This window comes from Neolamprologus brichardi, chromosome 12 (genome assembly GCF_056152115.1).
Source record: "Neolamprologus brichardi isolate AB-2024 chromosome 12, ASM5615211v1, whole genome shotgun sequence".
NCBI classification, from domain to species: Eukaryota; Metazoa; Chordata; class Actinopteri; order Cichliformes; family Cichlidae; genus Neolamprologus; species Neolamprologus brichardi.
Window position 1 is genome coordinate 7,279,771 of NC_142115.1, and position 18,919 is coordinate 7,298,689.

Here is an 18,919-nt window from a genome sequence, read left to right on the forward strand (position 1 = left end):
GCACAATCTCACCTGTCTGAATTTACAGTTATTTTTTCATTGACATGCTGTATTAACACAACTGATCTGAAATCACAACAAAAACATAAAATCCTGGTAGAAAAAAGTAATTTCTTTTACTGTAAAAACCACAAATATGTTTAGTGAATTATTTTCATAACATTAAATGCTAATACAAATTGTAAATTTTAAAAACTTATGCACAAATGTTGTTATATAAATGAATTATACACAAGCCTCTGGTATTTTTGTGGGTTTTTTGCAAACATTTTTGGGTAAAAATGTAACAGAAACTAAAATGAAAGAACAATCAGGTGGCGCAAAATGATGCCCCACAAATTATTTGTGCCAGTGCAAAAAATTGTTTTTCAGGCCACAAGACACCACATGGAACCTGAAGGCCTGACAGCAGGAGATGTATCATTTTTCCTGTTTCACACCTGTATATTTTAAGATTGTTTATTTTAATAAAATTGTGCAACAGTAAACTACAATAATTCAAAAATGGGCAGGGTTTGGCAGCTTGACAGATTAGAAAGTCATAGAAAATAAAGATAGAAAAATGATACATAAACAAAGCAAAAAAAAAAGAAAAAATAAACTTTTTAGACTTTAGCCTGGCTTTTACACTCACAAGCAAGCTCAAAAAAAAAAATACAGGATAGGAAAAGCTCAAGATTTACAAATAATGTTTAAAAATATTAGGCAGTTTTCGGTTTGCTAGCGTTTCTTCTTCTGTTGTGTGAATTTAGGATATACCACAAATGTATCCCTCCATTCCATTAACATTCTTATATTGTAGTGGAGTAAAAAAAAGAGTAACAAGTGATGCAGTGTGGAGACATTTACATTTGTTATGGAGCAAGAGGCAGGGCACCAAAAACCATTAAAGAAATTTGAAAATTTAAAGTTGATGTAAATATTTTTTCTGTAAAAATTGTGTGTGTTTCTGTTCTCTGTCCTGTTCTATTTGTATATTTGCTTTTCTTCTGCTGCTGTTATAAAAGTGTGGATAGGTGCAAAGTGCAGATAGACGTTAACATATCACTGTTTGGTTTATTCAACATTTTGATTGCAGTTTTATGCAGACTAATATGTATAACCTCGGATGACCTGACAGACTCAGGGTTGGTGTCATCCCTCCTCCTCAAACTGAAAGTTGAAATATTCAGCATCACCAGCAGAGAGCAGCAGCTTCGCTTTTTAAACAATTAGCTGTTTATGATTTGAAACTGCAGTAAACCTGAACTGCCTGTAGGAGGCTCTAGCATATTATCATTAACATTAACGTGACATTTTACCGTGATGTTAAACAATCATTTTGAAACTGGGCATTGCAATATTGTTTGAAATATTGAAATGGGAGAAATCATGAATGATTACAGGCAGCTTATGTGATCTCTAAACCAGCCACTTCACAATTTCAGTGTTAATGCCCCTAACTGGAACATATTAGTTATAACATGTTGGTAGGCAGAACACATGTTCTGCCTACCAACTGGTGGCATTCAGGGATCAGTGCTTCTGCTGTTGGACATCCAACAGCTGGCTTGCATGACCTATGTGTGGAAAAATTGAACTTTATTGACTGCAAACACAGAAAGCATGACAATTGTGCTAGTACTGGACTCCAGGGACATTACAGTCACTTCCACACCACTGGTCTGACCTTGAAATTAATCTGGCTCAGGAGTTTTCCAATTTACCCGCAAGCCAAGATCCATAACACATCAGTGAGAGTGGAAAAAGGTCACATCCATTTTGAGATTTGACAGTGGTTAGCATTCAGCCATCCAGATGCCTTCTTTTTGCTGATACTTTGAAAAAAGCAACATTTCAGAGACTGTCTTGCAACTTCATAGTCTTCATTTGAGATTAGAGTGGTATATAGAGCAGACACCATGTCTTAAAAAGGGGGAAAGGGGGCCCACAATGTAAGAAACATTGTGGCACTTATCCACAGTATACCATTTGCCCTGTCTCCCTCCCATCCATCCCTAACCAGTCAGAGCCGATGGCTCTGCTGGAGGTTTCTTCCTGTTAAAAGGGAGTTTTACTTGTCACTGCTACCAAGTGCTTGCTCATAGGGGGTCCTCTGAATGTTTTCTCTGTAGGGTCTTTTCAATATAAAGCACCTTGAGGTGACTATTGTTGTGATTTGGTGCTAAATGAATAAAATGAAATTGAAGAGTGGCATACATAAGAATAAATAAAAATCTTCATTTTCCTGGTACTCCATCCATTCATCTATCTGCCATACTTACATATATTTTCTAAACCAATTCACTGCAGAAGGGGGGGACCTGGAGCCTATACCAGCTGTCATGGAGTGAAACACCCAGAAAAAGTCTCCAGCCAATCACAGGGCCAACACACAACCATGCAGACAAGCTCTCAGGCTAACAGTTGTACCAATAGGTTCAATTTATAATCATAAGCTAACCTAACATGCATATAACTGGACTGTCTCTTACTCTTGTAAGATATGGTAAATATGTTTGCAAGAAACAAAGCATACATAAACTATTAAGAACTAGGGCGATTGTGTTAACTGTATTGTATTAGCAGAATATAATTACTAATCCATCGACGATTTTTTATTGCAAGCTTCTCCGGAGTTCAAACACTGGGTTGTGGTCAAATCTTGTGTCTCTTAGAAGGCATTATATTTTATATACTGACCACAACATAGCTTTGTATAAATTCCATTTAAAACGTGTAAATGCAGATACACATTTTCCACAGGTCTATATCTTATTTACTAAATCACTTCCCCTAATTGGTGTGCTGAATTTCCTTAAGTTGATTACATTTTTTTTTTTTTTTTTTTTTGCCTGTCCCATTTGGTTCTTTAGCCGTCAGAATTGTTGTCTGAAGACCAACAAGGATACCCAATGGATTTATTTTGCCAAATGGATCATCATGGCATTGCCGTATTGGTCCATTTGATCGACCTTTGTTTTTATTATTTATTTTATTTTATTTTCAGTTGTTACAGACGGGACAGACATGAGTGAGGGATAGGAAAGGGAGAAAGAAAGAGGAAGGAAAAGAAAAACAGAAGGGGAGAGGGACAGTGAGAAAGGGGGGAAAAAAAATATCTCCGGGATCACCTGTTGAGAGAAAAAGAATAGAAAACAAGCAAAAAAAACCCAAAACTGATTACATTTTTTTGAGAAACTGCTTGTTATCCACATTCAGTTTGAACTGCCAGAAAGAGCTACTGGTATAAACACAGAAAGTGGAAAGAAGCTACTTTGCAAGTCAACAATCTTCTCCGGTTGTGATCGAATGTGGAATATTAGGCAGGAATTCTCTATAAATGATGCTCTTAAGAGAATTCTTAAGAGCATCATTTATACAACAGAACAAACACTGCATGCTGACTGATCCATCTTTCCTATTTGTTCTTGATCTCTCATGCTCCGCTTGCAAATCATACATTCCATCTAAGCAATGGTACAATCCTCCCCTCAGGATTAACCTCTGGAATGTCTGTAAGGTTGTATGTTTATGTAATATCCTCGAGCCATCTCTTGCTTGTTTTGCATTCATTCCTTAATAGCTGTAGAATAATAAATTTGTCATGTACATGTGATGTTTCATTTGTATTTTTCTCAGGAGCCTGGCTGGAGACACGTCGCTGGCAGGTTGAAGAAGAGGCTGCACTGACTCCACACATGGCTTGTTTTTCGTGTGGGCCACGTGCCGTGCTCCAAAGTGGAGCAGGGGGGATGATGATGCCTGCCCTGCTGTCCAGAATGCAGTATAAACAAGGACTTAGAAACAGCAGCCTTTTAGTTTAATGCTACGTTCTGAAACTTATGACTCAGTGCTTGTCAGTACTTCAGCATTAAGAGTGGATCCCCTGTGGAGAGTAACTGTTGACCTCATTTCTCTTTATCTCTCACTTCCTCACGATTTTTGTCCTCGTTGTCACATATATTATCAGAATCAGAATCAAAATACTTTATTGATCCCTAGAAGAAATTATTTTGGTTACAGTGCTTCAGTATAAACAGTAACAAAGACAGACAACTAAGTAAGAAATAGACACAATATATACAATATATACATGACTTATATACATATAAGTCACTTATTGATGAATAGCTGAATAAGAGGAGAGCGTGTGCAAAAAGGGTGTAGCTATTGCAGTATACAGTGTGTTAAGTGGATGAGTTGTACTATCATGATGCATTTCACGTGAGGTCAAGAGAGCCCATCTTAAAGGAGATGTGCTTCTTGTTTTCCCAGCAGATATTTGCTCCTATGCCAGCTTTCTCTGCAATCTGTCTTGGCTATACAGCATATATACTTGCAAAGCCGTCCAGAAGACTGAGTTTTCTTACTATACTGCTTTGAACCAGCCTAAAGCAGACACTTACTCTCAGTTCCATATCCAAACTTCCATGCTAACCACTTTTAAACCTCCCTGAGCTCATAGAATTGCTGCAAGGCTCAGCTGGTAGACTTCCTCTTATTGCGTCTAGGTCATTTCCTCTTTCTTTTAATTCACAGACTTATTGAAAAGGTTCACACTAAACACTTGTACATACAGCACTGTTAATAAGTCTTGACCCACTTGTTATTTCTTTCTGTTTCACTTCCAAGCAGCCAGAGTTTCTTTTCATTTTTGGAGGTTTGCTGGTGGTCTTCCAAACCTGCATATGCACTCATTTTCAGACCAGTACCAGTACCTGACCATTATCTGATCGATTCACTCAAGCATAAAGAAAACACCTTACTCAAGGAACAAACTACTGATGTGTTGACACATAAAAGATAACTCAGTTGACCTAATTTTAAATTGTACCTTTGGGCACTTTGTTACTAGTGGTTTGTTGGGAAAAAAACAACTATAATTATTCTGTTTTCTTTTCTTTAGTATGAGAGGCATAAAATTATATTTTTGCAACAAGGAGAGTGTTATCAGCTCAAATCTTGTCATATCTTGGCATGATGTGCAGCGTTTCTTTAAAAATCTGAGGAAAGTTGAAAGTGGGAGACAGAAGTGGCTGAAATTCAGTAGCAATAAGTCTGGTGGAGTGACGAATCTAAATTTGAAATTGGGTGTTCAAATGGGCATCAGGTTCAACAGTGAATATCTACAGCCATCTGCAAAACTCAGTCATGGTTTGTGGCTGCTTTCGGCCAGTGGTGTTGAGAACCACCACGTGAAAACACTCGGGAAACAGTTGATTGGCAAAGCATTGAATTATCAGCATGACACTGATCTGGCAGACGCTGGCAATAGAATAAAAGCCTATCTGGGTAGAAAAACACACAGTGCAAGTATGTCAACTGTCACTATCAGGTCAGTAGATCGCGCCACAGCTCCTCTGATTTGCATGTCCTTGGACAAACTATGGAGGTTAAGTATAGATAAAAGTACCGTATGATTGTGTGTGTTACTGAGTGAATAAGCAGAAAGTGGCATAAAGATTGCTCAACTAGTAAGTAAATGTTCTTCAAAGGCCCGGAGAACTCTTTCTGAAGACTACTTTAAGAAATTACAAGAAAGCTGCCGAAGAGAGTTGTGTTGTGTTGAAGAATAAAAGTAGTCACACCAGGCACTAACCATTTTCCTATTAAATCATAAGGAAACAAAATCAAATCAAATCACTTTTATTGTCACAATGGGTGGCTTGAGACTTTTGCACAGTACTGTCAACACCTTGAAGCTGTTATATTTGTTCTGCAGACAGAAACTGGCAGGTGTAGTCTGTGGAAACATTCAGTCGGCATTACTGTGGTCTAATAATTGTCCAGTGACTGTAAATAGAGGTGCATTATTTCCCATAAGTGACGTTTTCCTTTCTGTCTAAACAGAGATCCAGTTGTGTGATTGAAAGCGTCTGACCACCACTCTTTGGCTTTCAAAAATGAAAGAGTCATTTTCGGTTTCCATGTGTCTGCTTTACAAAAAAGGGATGTGCAGGGCTGCAAGTGCGACTACTTTGATGTCACTTGAAACTTCTTTGACCTTTGACCTACTTTTAATGAAACAAATAGATGAATAGAACAGAAGACACCAAGAGAGTTTATACTACATTAATGTAGACATAACATTTTTGCTTCCTGGTGTTGTAGAAATAAGCCAGCAGCGGCAACAGGTTCACTGGCAGGAAGTGGAGCGGATGTATCAGTAACTTGTGTTTGACAAGTTGTTGGCCAATGAGCATGAGTACTTTGACCAAAATGTACAAACTGCATTTAATGATCTATTCAGTATGACCTGAAATAAGTGACTAAGAAGACAGTCCCATCATAAATTTAATTACCAACAGTCATTTTTCTGTAGACTTCCATAGGCCAGGACGTCTTCCTGCAGCTATTGGCCTCAGTTGGCCAGTAAAAAGGAACTTCCGCACTGGCTTCACTGTTACAGGCTATGATTGGAGTCTCCACTGAAAGTGTTCTGCAATCAGACCCCTCTTGATTTATCTTGACTTGCGTGCTCCACCCTCTTGTGTCTCTGATATGACCTTGCCTTCCTGCTATGCTAACAATGGACCTACTGTCGACACATCCCAGTCATTTCCTTTACCTGGTGCCGGACCAAACGACATCAGCTCATACACTTCTTTGTCGTGCACGCCATGGGGTCAGCACACTTTTATCACATCTGAGGTGGAGAGGCAGACGGCAAGGGCACAAGACTGTGGTTGTACTGGGGGAACACCCAGTGTTTGAGTCAACACACTGAAGTACAGTTTGTTGTACAACTAGGTGAAATAGGGTTTGATTCACTCCAAGGAGATATTAAATGATTACTTATATTGATCATTTAATTTACAATATCTGATTGCATATCGAAATAATATCCAAGGCAAAGCACAGAGATAAACACCCACATACACTGCAACCTTTACCAGCTGACTCAGCGGAGGATGCAACTCACCCAGGCTCCTTCAGCTTGTTATGGATCTTTATCAAGTTGCCAGGTTTATGCAACAAGCAGGTTTGGAGTGTTGGCGAAGTTACGCAACAACATATTATCGCAATTCATTTTTAGATTTATAGCACCACTTTACAGCAACAGTCCTCTCAAGGCACTTTAAGGTGAGGAAAAGGCCCGAACATATTAGAAAAAAGAATCCTGATAATCAAATGATGTGTAAAATGAGCACTTGGCAAACATTGGGAGGAAGCGATTGAAGAGCTTACAGAGAACATATTATCTGAACGAATGGCAAACAGGACAAAAAACAAAGAAGCTCAAACTGTCCCCGTTTACTTTACGTGTTTAACGTTCAAATCGTCTGAGATATTTGGCACATTTAGGCCAGATTACGCAGGAGGTGGAATATATAAATCTACATCCTCTGACTAACAACAGCATCATTATAAACAAAGAACTGGCCGTCTCCTTTTTGTGAGTCTGTTTTTTTAAAATTTTTTATTCTAAACATTGAGGCGTAAAGCGGAAACTGTATTGTGGGATGGTTTATTCCTCACATCTTAAGAAGCAGACGGCCTCCAATGCAACAGGACAATATAATTCATCTAACTGAGTCACCCCGTGTTTACTGGTGCAGTGTTATGGAAACCCAGTCAAACCCTATCGGTTTCCTCCCTGTCTCTCCACCTCCACTGGCTGACTCGTTCTTATCGTCCTTAAGGCTTCGCCAGACAGTGAGCCATGTTAGCCCCTGCAAAGCTGTCTGCAGCAGTGCATCCTCACTCAGGAGTAAAGGGTGCGTGACCATACTGCCCTGTTTTGCAGCCTCTGCTCATGATAAACAGAAACTGAAACGGCGTATGTAGGGCATGTGTTTTTTGGCTGTTTTTCTCTTCGTACTGACTCTTGAGCTTTGAACTGTGCTCAGATTAGTCTGTCCTCATTCCTTTATCCATTAACCTATACTGTTATCATTTGTTTTGTATGTATGGGTAGAATTATAAAAAAAAAGAACTTAAATTTTCATAAAACTAGGACAACAGGAATACTTGACCATAAACACCTTAAAGTCTGGGCAAAGGGTTTTAGGATTCAACACAAAGAAAAGAGATGCTGCTGACTGGGGGAGCATCATGTGGAGAGACGAAGAGGAGTTTTTGTCTCGGGCCCCTGTGGTGCAACCGGCCCTGAACCGAGCTGCAGCCGGATTGAACTGGCTCGGTGTAACGGTGCCTTGCATTGCCTAGGTGTCCATGTGGCCTCAGTGCTCAGTCATCTAATCCGCATCTACTGTTACCGCCTGTGGCTCCAGTGCCCAGCAAGCTGTGAAACAAAAGGTGATGATTAAAAGAAAAGCTGGCAGAACGACCTGTGAAGACTTTGTTCTGAACATTTGGTGAAGATGGTGTTCATGTGATGTGTTTTGTATGTTTTAAATAAACATGACATAAAACCAGAGGAAGGTGGTTGAGTCACTATATCTGTTTTATAATTGAGACACTCTCCTGGACGTTACTGAGCACTTTGAGTGTTTTTATTTTTGGCTAAACAATTACCAGAATTGGCTTGTTTTTTAAATCCTCAGCAGGACCCCCTGCTTGCATACAGCACTTGCAACTGCGGCAAATTCTCTTATAATATCACTGTTTAAGTGTTACCATCATGACAACTAAGGTGCCAGTTACGTCTGAATAATGTGTGCTGGCTTCATGCTTCTGCACCACTCATCTAGATCTTTCACAAGCTGCCTTTGAAAGCGCACTTAAGGGGGATATGTTTACTGTTCCCTTAGTGCACACACACACACACACACACACATGCACAGACACACATACTAGTCCCCCAGAGACTCCCACTCTACCCCCCAATGTCCTTCCCTTCCTGTCACATCTTACATAAGCAGCTGCTTGCCAAACAGACAGGCTGGGTGTTTGCTGCCAGATTCCAGTAAGGTCCTACAGTCAGTTATAAACACAGGCCTGTGTTCTCCTATTGTAACCACAAAGCTGGAGCTTGGGGATTCATTATTTGTCATTATTACCAGCGCTTGTTATTGAGCTATATACACTAAGATGGCTTGACTCATTTACCAGCACTGACTTCTAAAACCTGCTTGCTTGTTTACATTGCTATGAACAGCTGGTTTTATTTTTAGCAGAGCAGTAGAATTCACAGTTTTTTCTAAATACATTTGGTCGATTGTGAAGTTAAGGGTCAAACACTCTGGGCAGTCTTCTGATGAAACTGTAGCCGTATACTTTACATGTCTAAGGTTCAAATAATCTGACATATTTGGTACATTTAGGCCGGATTACGCAGCAAGAACAGCAAACAAGAATTGATGCATTTACAAAACACTGCATGCCCATATTAGAGAAAAGCAAATGCCCCGTAACCTGGGATCATTTAGTATCTTTGACTTATCCAGGATTTAGTGTGTACACATGTTGACATCTCGGCTTCTTACGTCACCTACTGTTTCAACAAGCATCACTGTTCAACGATTTCCTAATCATGGATTTTTTTTAAGAATTACACATGATGTTGATGAAATCCTCATTGTTCTCAGCACGTTGTGATGCTAATATCTATATAATCTGCGCTCACTTTATGTAAACGAAGAAGGGAAAAACAATAAGGTATACAATAAGGTAGCAAAATACGCTTCCTTCAGGAAAATACATTTATTTACTCAAAGAATTCTGATCTGTTATGTGGTAAACAGCCACCTGCTTTGTATATGTCAGATTAGTTTATCTTAGATTAAACGTACCATGCAGAAAAATGGGGGAAACAATGTCTATCATTTCTCTAAACACTATTGCAAGTTCTTGTTTAGAAGACAGAAACATGAAAAGAATGAAATTAAGTAGCAGGTTATAAGCGAGACATGAAGTTCAAACTGACATCAACCTGACAAAAAAGAACAAAGGAGATGGAAGATAAAAGAATCATGTTTAAAATGTAAACAAGCACTCCATTAGTCTTTTTGTTCTCAGCAGGAAGTCCTATCTTTGGAATTACCCCCTATTCTTTTCAGTGTTCTTTTCCCTTTCAGATCTGCAGCTTTTTATAGATATTTTCTAATTCCTCAAAGCAATTTTGGCACTCACAACAACAATAACTGAAGATGCACTTTCCCTGAAACACACAGCAGAGACTCCTGAGCCAAACCGAGGGTGAATGACCTGACTAATGTATGTCAGAGACTCTACATAAATGATGAATGGAATTATTATGACATCATTTACAGGTTTATGGATGACCCTGAAGTCTTGAGTTTAGCGCTACATCGTCACCATCACTTTTCTTTTTTGAGTATGCATGCTAAGCTATCAACTAATGCTACCAAACATGCATCCATAGATTGTCCATAGATTCCACGCAATCAGGTAACTGTGAACCTACTAAACATTATGTAGATGAGACAACTATAAGTAAACAAACAAGTTTACACGCTCTCTGAGAGGAAGTCAGATACATTCATGACAAGCATCTTGCTCATTATGTTGAAAAAAATTGGCAAGTGAGGGCTGAAGATGGATGCTAACTGATGCTAACTGACATCACATATCATTATGTTATCAGCAACTCCTCAAATTACATTGGACAGGATATGAAGACCTACAAAAGTTGCTTATAATGCTTATCAGTATTTTGTGTCAAGATGGTTAACATGCCCCAGTTGCTGGACTGTGTCTGAAATCACTGGATCAAGTGGACCATGGTCAGTGCTCATTGCTCAGATATTTACCAGATTTTTATTACATTTTGATATTAATAATAATAATGGATTGGATTTATATAGCGATTTTCAAGGCACCCAAAGCACTTTACAATTCCACTATTCATTCACTCTCGCATTCACACTGGTGGAGGCAAGCTACGGTTGTAGCCACAGCTGCCCTGGGGCAAACTGACAGAAGCAAGGCTGCCATATCGCGCCATCGGCCCCTCTGGCCAACACCAGTAGGCGGTAGGGTAAAGTGTCTTGCCCAAGGACACAACGACCAGGACAGAGAGCCCGGGGAACGAACGGTTACAGATACGCTTCCCAACCCCCTGAGCCACGGTCACCCCATCTATTGACACATCTCTGTGCATTATCCCTTACTTTGTCAACAAGTCAACGAAGCTCATTTCTGAATAATGACAGGAATGAGAGATTAATGATAGTGATACTGAGGTGAATTGTTAAAGGTATCCGTATTTTTCCATCAGTAAGCACTCCCATTAGCTCCTTTTCGCTGCTATGCTGTTGCTGAAACTAGTTTTTGAAGTGGATCTAAAGTGGACAGACTCGCACTAGGCAAACAAACTTTCATGTGAAGTAAGAATGTAATCAAAGTGCTGATCAGAGGGAAGGTAGTTTAAAAGTTTTAGGACGCAAGAGTCCACGATGTTAGCTTGTAACGTTTATGTTGTTGTTTAGGCATCTGTTGTTAGCTGTCCAGAAACAGGAGGGTTGCAGAATAAAGACACAATAAAGACACAGTAAAGACTTGCACAGGTCCAGAATCATAGAAGAAAGTCAAAAAACCATTAGGATCTAAGCTGTAATTATCATGGCTGAGCTTTCTCTGTTTTTCCATTTTTAATTCTTTAAATAGTATACCTGTAGATAAAGCACCTATTACATGCATTATTGTATTTTCATTTGCAGATTTTCTGCAAATTCTGTTCATATTTTTTTTACTGTGTTTGGGAAAAAGCAAAAAATATATTTTTAAGACCTGCTTGTGTAATAAATACACAAACTAGTTTGTGTCTCACACTAGTAAGCTGTTGTGCAATAATTACAAGGTTAGGAAGGTCAGTGATTCGACTCCTTCAGTCTAAAGTATCCTTGGGTAAGATACTGAATCTGAAGTCACCCCCAGTTCATCCATTGGAGACGATATTTTTGTTTGCGTGTGCACATGTTAGAAAGTGCCTAGACATAGATAACTGTAGGAATGTGTAAGTGATTGGGTGAATGATACTTGTATAAAGTGCTTTACGTTCTCAGATGTGTAGAACAGTGCTATTTAAGTGGCAGTCTTGTTTAGATAGACTTAATAATTATCTGCATAAGTAGCATAGACTATAAAGCAATTAATGCAAGGCTACCTGCTGCATTATGTAACCTTCGTTTTGCATCCCAAACTGTGGTTATAAAATACTGCAGGAGTCTGGAGCATTTCAAAACTGAAGTTTTTGTAAATGTTCTTTGGTAACGCCAGACAGCTCATGCCAAAATAGGACAGTCCAATAAATCGGGAAGCTTTTCCAGAGATAGGAATTATCATATTATAATAACTATATTATAAAACAACCATTAACAAAGATAAGGGTGAAACACAGTAAAAGTGGTCCAATAGATAAGACTGATCACTAACTCTGTTACATAATTGCAAGGACTTCAGAGCGACTGCAAATCTTAACGTGCAATGAAGTGCCCTGTCTGTGACCTCCAGTCTGTTTGAGGGATGTTTCAGAGTCTAATTATGGACTTCAAGCCAAATCTTAAATGAGCAAAATACAGGAGAGTGAAACTGCTGTCTCCTGAGAACAGCTCTCCGTAGACAACATCTGAAAAAACGAAGAAGAAAAAAATGCTTTATACTTGGTTAAATTTAGTAAATCTTTTGTTATGATAAAACGTGAATGCTCGGGGTGGACAGGAGAGCAGGGTCAGCAGCACAAGGCTCCAGTTTCCGTCTAACTGCTGAAACCTTATTGTGCATTCCTTATCTGTCGCGCCTCTGGGACAGCTTTGGGGTCATAAATATGCCATTTCCAGTTCCATGTTTTTCCAGGGTGAGTGCAGCTATTCTCTGTCGCTGTGCCAGCTCCAGACAAGCATTTCTGGCTTATTGTTCAAAATCAGCAAACAATGCCAGTGCCACATGCCGGCCATACCATGCATAAGCTTTATTCCGCAAGAAAACACACACTTCCTGAGTCACTTGTACCCGAATGTGTTTTTTCCATATAAGGTGCCATGTTGAGGGGACATTTTAGGGCAAATGTCAGTTTTTCAGCATAAAAACACCGGCTGCTATGACACTTGTTCTGTGTTTATAACGAGAGTTTCAAGTAGGGGAACGCCTCACAGCCTTATCAGCGCAACTCAGCCGGGCTGCGTTGGCCTCCAGTCACCTCCAGGCATAAACAGAGCTCAACAACCCTCTCATGTCATGTCCAAAATGTAAGCACACTGCTAACTGGAAAAGGAAGATACAATCTGTTGTTGCAGTTTTTGGAACAAGTGAAAACCCATTTTTAGTTAATTGGAGTAAAGTTTGCTTTCAAAAATAGCACTTAAAAAAGTGTGTGTGTGTGTGTTTTTTTTTTTTTTTTGCAAACAGTTTAAATCTAACAGACTTATTTCAGGCAGACGACAGTCACATCACAACACTAAACACAGCACAAGGAAACGAACACCCACCAGTGAACACATTCTCTCAGTGTTAGAAAGCAAGCTAACAGTTCTAATTAATCCATTCCTGTTATGCCCACTTTTACCTAGCGGCCAGCTGGGCCAACAAATTTACAGAAACAAATGACTCATGCACTAAGACAGATGGTTATTGTTGTATTTGCGTCCTACATTAGTGCTAAGATATATATTTGTGTTTTCTTTTGTTGATTGGTGACTTATTTTTATTTCTTTCTTTCTTTCTGTCTGTCTATCTGTCTGTCAAAGTAAGTAATAAAAATGAGCCAACTGGAGACATTTCTGAATTATACTGATCCAAATTTAAAGAAGGAGTCATTCAGAATTTTCTCGTGTCCCCTCAAGTAGGGTAATGTCATAATGAGCAGCCACTCATTAGTCCAGAATTACTTCCCCATTGCTATTTATGTTTGCCTTCAAGCAAAGGAAAGAATCTAAAACATCAGACAATCAGACAACAACGTATTCACTGATACCCACATTCCTGCCATTTCCTCTAACAATGGAGATTCTGATGTTTTAAAAAAATGTAATGAGCAGAGGTTGTGTCAACTAAAATAAACTAATAAGACTCTTGAAGAAGAGGCAAGCATCCCTCATTCAGACTGCTTTTATGAAATGAATTCCTTTTGTAAACAACCTTTGGCAGTATCACGGAGACACAGAGAACAGATCCGTCCACATCACCTGCACTAGCAGTATTGCACAGAGAGATGAGAAATACACGGGCGGGTTTGGGGGGTTATAACCTCCGCAATAATTAGACCCAACCAATATAACCCCCGCAATAAAATTATGAATTTTATAATTTTAAAAAATCTTGCATAAATAGGCTATTAATTTTCTTTACTCATTTCAGTTATTACCAGCAAAATAGTTGCATGTTTAATCATCTAGGAATTTACCCAGATTGATTTAGACAGAGATCTTGACGCCCCCAATGTTCAGCACAAAGTTGTGCCGATGGAGAAATACCAAGGCGAATGAATTCTTCAGAATCTTTTGATTTCTTTAAGGAGACCCTTGTCAGTTATCTTGGCACACAGAATTCAGTTTTCATAACAGAGCATTTCTGTTAAGCAGTTAAGTTACTGTAATCAACAGGCCTTACAGATAAAGCGACAATGGTTTCATCAGGCTTCTCCCTGTGTGTGTGTGTGTGTGTGTGGAGTGCTTAGGAACTCTGTAATACGTTGGGCTCGGAGGGGCGGTGCGTCTGTTTGCTTCACAACTGCTGATGTCACCGATTGGAAGTACGTCCCGGCAAACTCACACCCCACACTGCCTCCATAAATACCCTGCCGCTCATGCTCAACGGCACTCACTCAGCCTAACGTTCAAGCCTGAGCCGCTCCACAGAAACAGTGCGCACCAAACAACTCCCCCTTACCGAGTTGGAGGGCCACAGCTGGAGCGGAGACACCATACTCTACAGACACAAAAAGCTAAGATGTCTTCCTACGTATCCTCTGAATGCCGCCGGGTCAGCCCATCCGTCCACGGCAACAAGTTCGACACGGCGCACCGCAAGAAAGCCGTGGCCAACATTTTCGAGAACGTCAACCAGGACGCGCTGATGAGGCTTTTCCAGAAAACGGGCGACATGAAGGCGGAGGAGAGAGTGAGGAGCATCTTCTCCTACACACAGGATCCGGAGGAGACGGCCCGGGCACTGATGGCTCTGAAGCAGCGAAAGAAGGACAAGTTCCTGCAGATTGCGGGGATGGTGCGGCAGATGTTCAAACTGCGCTGACTGTGTTTTAGCAGTTTCACCACCTTTGTCTCTCTGTGTGTCGGCTCGTGTGTGAGCCGAATGTTGAGAACACTCCCGGTGTGTCTGGGCTGCTGCCGCAAGTGTGGCTCACCTGTCGCCTGGAGACGAGCGTCAGGTGCCGAAGGAAAAAAGAAAGCTCAGCCGGCGGCGTGCGGCGGCTGTCGCCTCATGGACGGAGGGGACAGCGCGGAGTCCTGCCCGGAGCGGGCTGGAGCGACATGAACTAAGAGGGAATATGAAGGGAATACATTTAAGTCTTCATGCAGACTTGAATTCACTGATGCACTCTTGTGGGTGCGTGACTGTACTGATGCAAATCGCTGTGCTGATGATGGCGCACAGCTGCAATGTGAGACTTCATGGTGCCCTGGAACCTGCCTGTATGAATGCCTATCCTGAACACATGCCTTGTCCCTCAGCTTTACTTTGTTGTACGACTACAAGTTATTAGTGGCCAATGTGTTATTGTCACCAACATGTCTCAGCACAATGAACTGCATTTATGAAAAGTTCCTTTTGTTTGTAATTTTATAAAATAAATTATTTTGTTGTATACTATAACCGAATCCTTGTTCGTCTTTCTTACACATGTCACACATGGTCTTTGGTAACCACCAATCAGGGCACATCAGGTCAACATTTGTGGCACATTAGATTTGTGGGCTTAACACTGTTATACTGCATTAGAGTATACATGAGACATTTTAAGTGTTACAAAATAGTCTGGAGTCTACATGAAATACTTTTAGCTTTTTTAAAAAATGACATCACACTCAGAGGTTGACCTATGTGCTCAGTGTTAGTCACACACAGGGAAAAGCCTCATGTCAGGCACAATTCAAGTTACCATAGAAATGGGTGAATAATGTAGTAAATGACCTTTGTCTTTGACGTTAAGTGCAGGTGGATAGATCACAGAGTAGTGTAACAGCTTGTGTGTGTAGAGTTGAGTCATGTAATCTAGGATAGGGTTTATTTCTTAGTGAGCAAACAAAACAACCAAAAAAGACACTATCAGCACATTTCTACCTCTAATGTTCTTCACTGTGACACAGCAGAGGGCATTCAAAGAGGATAGAGTTACTCACGAGAGGATGTGTTTAACCTTCACTGGGTTTCCCTCACAGCTCTTTACCAGACCGGTGCAAACCAGTTTGGCTCAGGCTAGGATGGGAGGGTAGGGAGGTGAGCAGCTTTCTCCACACAGTGTATTTTACACTGGACTCTATTTAATCATGCAAGGCTTCTAGATAAGAGCTTGTCTAAGTAGCATTAGAGGGTTTAGATGAGTTGAGGGTTTGACTCCTCACCCTCTGATTCTTTATCTTCAAGTTAACCATAAATGAGCCCTTTATTAAGACAATCACCCACTCCATTAACATCCAAATTTCAAATCATTTTTGGTGGTTTTTATGTCTGTGGTCTATGGTAGGTTGTGTATGTAGGCTTAGCTGCAGACACACAGATCACTCTGCCTGCTAATCTCCCTGCTCCTGATAGTCACTCTACCGGCTCAAACCAGTTCTCTGGGTTGTTTTTCATGACGACATCCTAGCTGCAGGCGCTTCTCGCATGTGCTTACAGTTAAGGGAAATGTCAGTATCAGTCACTCTAAGGTGTGGAGCTCTCAGGTGAGAAATCACCTGTGACGGTGGAAAAAGGAGTGCTTGTGGGCTTGCGAGGGGAAAAAAATCAACTCACACGGCCTTTAAAATCTGTATTATCATTTCTTGTAATGATAATACAGAAATGATGAAAAAATGTAATCGTATTAATTTGTACAATAAAGACATGTAATTGAAGTACATAAAGTTTTTTAATTTGACTGCTCAAGTCAATAAAATTAATGATACTGATCAGAGTTATTATAGTTTTGTATTTTCTAATCCTTTGTTCAATCCATTCACTCATTTTGACTCTTTGTTTTTATTTGGTCTCCAGAGAGGATTTTCTTCTTTCAGATTAGTTTTTCTTGTTGGAAAATGTTTACTTTGGTTTAGTTTTGATCATTTTCAGTGTTAATTTTTAGTTTGATCAATTATTATTGTACAAAGAGCATATGTCAGAGACAAGTCTTAGCAAAATCAGTACCTGTACTATAATAAACAAAATAAACATAATTTTATAAGCAGCTGACTCAAAGGGCAAGCTCTAAATAAATCTAAAACTAAACCAAACTAAAATATACTAAAACTGAGGATATTTCCTTTAGATATTCAAAATTTTATTTTAGTTAGTTTCCCAAGTTTGCTCAGTCATCTCACATGTGTTTTAGTCTAGTTTTTGTTTTTGTTTTATTTTATTTAACTGATTTGAAAAAAAATAATAATGTAGTTTTAACTTTTAGTTTACTAAAATAACCTTGATTGAGTGAAAATGTTGTAGACATTAATTTATTTGGCAGTGAACTTAATTTAAAGTTTCCACAGCTAATGTTTTTAATAATGATATTGTATCATCATGAAGCAAAGTAACATTACATAACTAACCGCTTGTAGTGAGAAACCTGCTGAGAATTATTGCTTAAATCAGCAGCTTTATGGAGGTTTACAGTGGATTTCAGCTCATTGTTCAGCTGGCCGAGCCCCAACATAATATTTTGGTTCACTCTCCGTTCTCATAGCATCAGTTTTGGACGCAGCAGGCAACTGTTTTCAACAAAAAACGCTGGAAAAACCCAGTTTGCAATATCTGCCAAGGACCAGAGAGCAGAGAGAAACACTTAGCAGCTTGCCGGTGAGTACAGACGAGCATCAGATGAGATGGAAAATAATTAGTGTTTATCAAGAACCACAACTATTCATATATTAACACACTTATATATTAACATAATGGGAGATATCAGTGCTCACAGTTTAACTTGTCCTCTAAGCCTAAAGTGGCTAAAAAAAAGTTTAGTATTCAAGGTTTATCTAACTTTATAAAAGCTCATAAGCTAAATAATCATTTTTGAATATACAACTATTAGTTTTTTTTAAGGTTTTTTTTTTTAAAGAAACTGGAACGTATCCTGTTTAAAATCTGTTTGCTAAGTCTCCAGCTAGCAAGTTAGTTTAGCTTAGAAGACTTATTAGCACCATAGGCTTGCTAATCTGCTAAAGTACAACATGCCATTTCTAATGGCTTAAATAAAGAAAATATAAAGAGTCAGTTATACTTTAGAGCTCACTTTCAGTGTATTTTAATGATTTTGAATGGGATCAGGCTCCTTTTTTAAAGTGCCTATATGCTATGCTAAGCTAACTTCAGTAGTTTAAGGTTGAACTTCCAGTAGCTCCTGTCTTTTCATGTGACTGTGAATATATATATTTCTCAATATCACAAATAGGCAATAAATATTTCAAAATAAATATTCTTAAGTGGTACGTTTGTTTGTTTGTTGTTCAGGTGAATTTATTACTTTCTTACAGGTTGCAAATCATGCCATTTATTTTTTAGTCTTTTATCTCACAGCTGTTCCTTTTGTTTATATCATGTGTCTCACTGCAGACTCCTCTTTGCCACCCCATTTTTCCTTTTATGGCTGTTCAATTGTTAAGGAAAAGAAAGCTAAATATTCAAGGCAGTTGTCTTGGCTGTCTTTGCTGTGTTGGCAGAGGTGTGCGGGATTGAACACAGGCCTGTTGTCTCCCACCCTCTTCCTGCCTTTCATAGGCTTTAGAAATGGCCAGTGCTTTGATGTCAACAGACACTGTGGCAGACAGCATTTGAGCCTAGAGGACAGTAACCACAATGAGGGAGAGAGGGAGGAAGATACAGGATGGAGGTGTGAGTGGCGAAGGGTCAGGGATACAATAATAAA

At 39.5% G+C, this 18,919-nt stretch overlaps 1 protein-coding gene across 1 annotated transcript; it reads left to right on the top strand.

The window, feature by feature from the left end:
- The first annotated feature begins 14,580 nt into the window (after nt 1-14,580).
- On the top strand, nt 14,581-15,678 carry tcima (transcriptional and immune response regulator a). Its single transcript, XM_006797536.3, has one exon. The coding sequence runs from the start codon at nt 14,581-14,583 to the stop codon at nt 15,094-15,096; it is 516 nt and encodes a 171-aa protein (XP_006797599.2). The 3' UTR covers nt 15,097-15,678.
- Nucleotides 15,679-18,919: the final 3,241 nt, after the last annotated feature.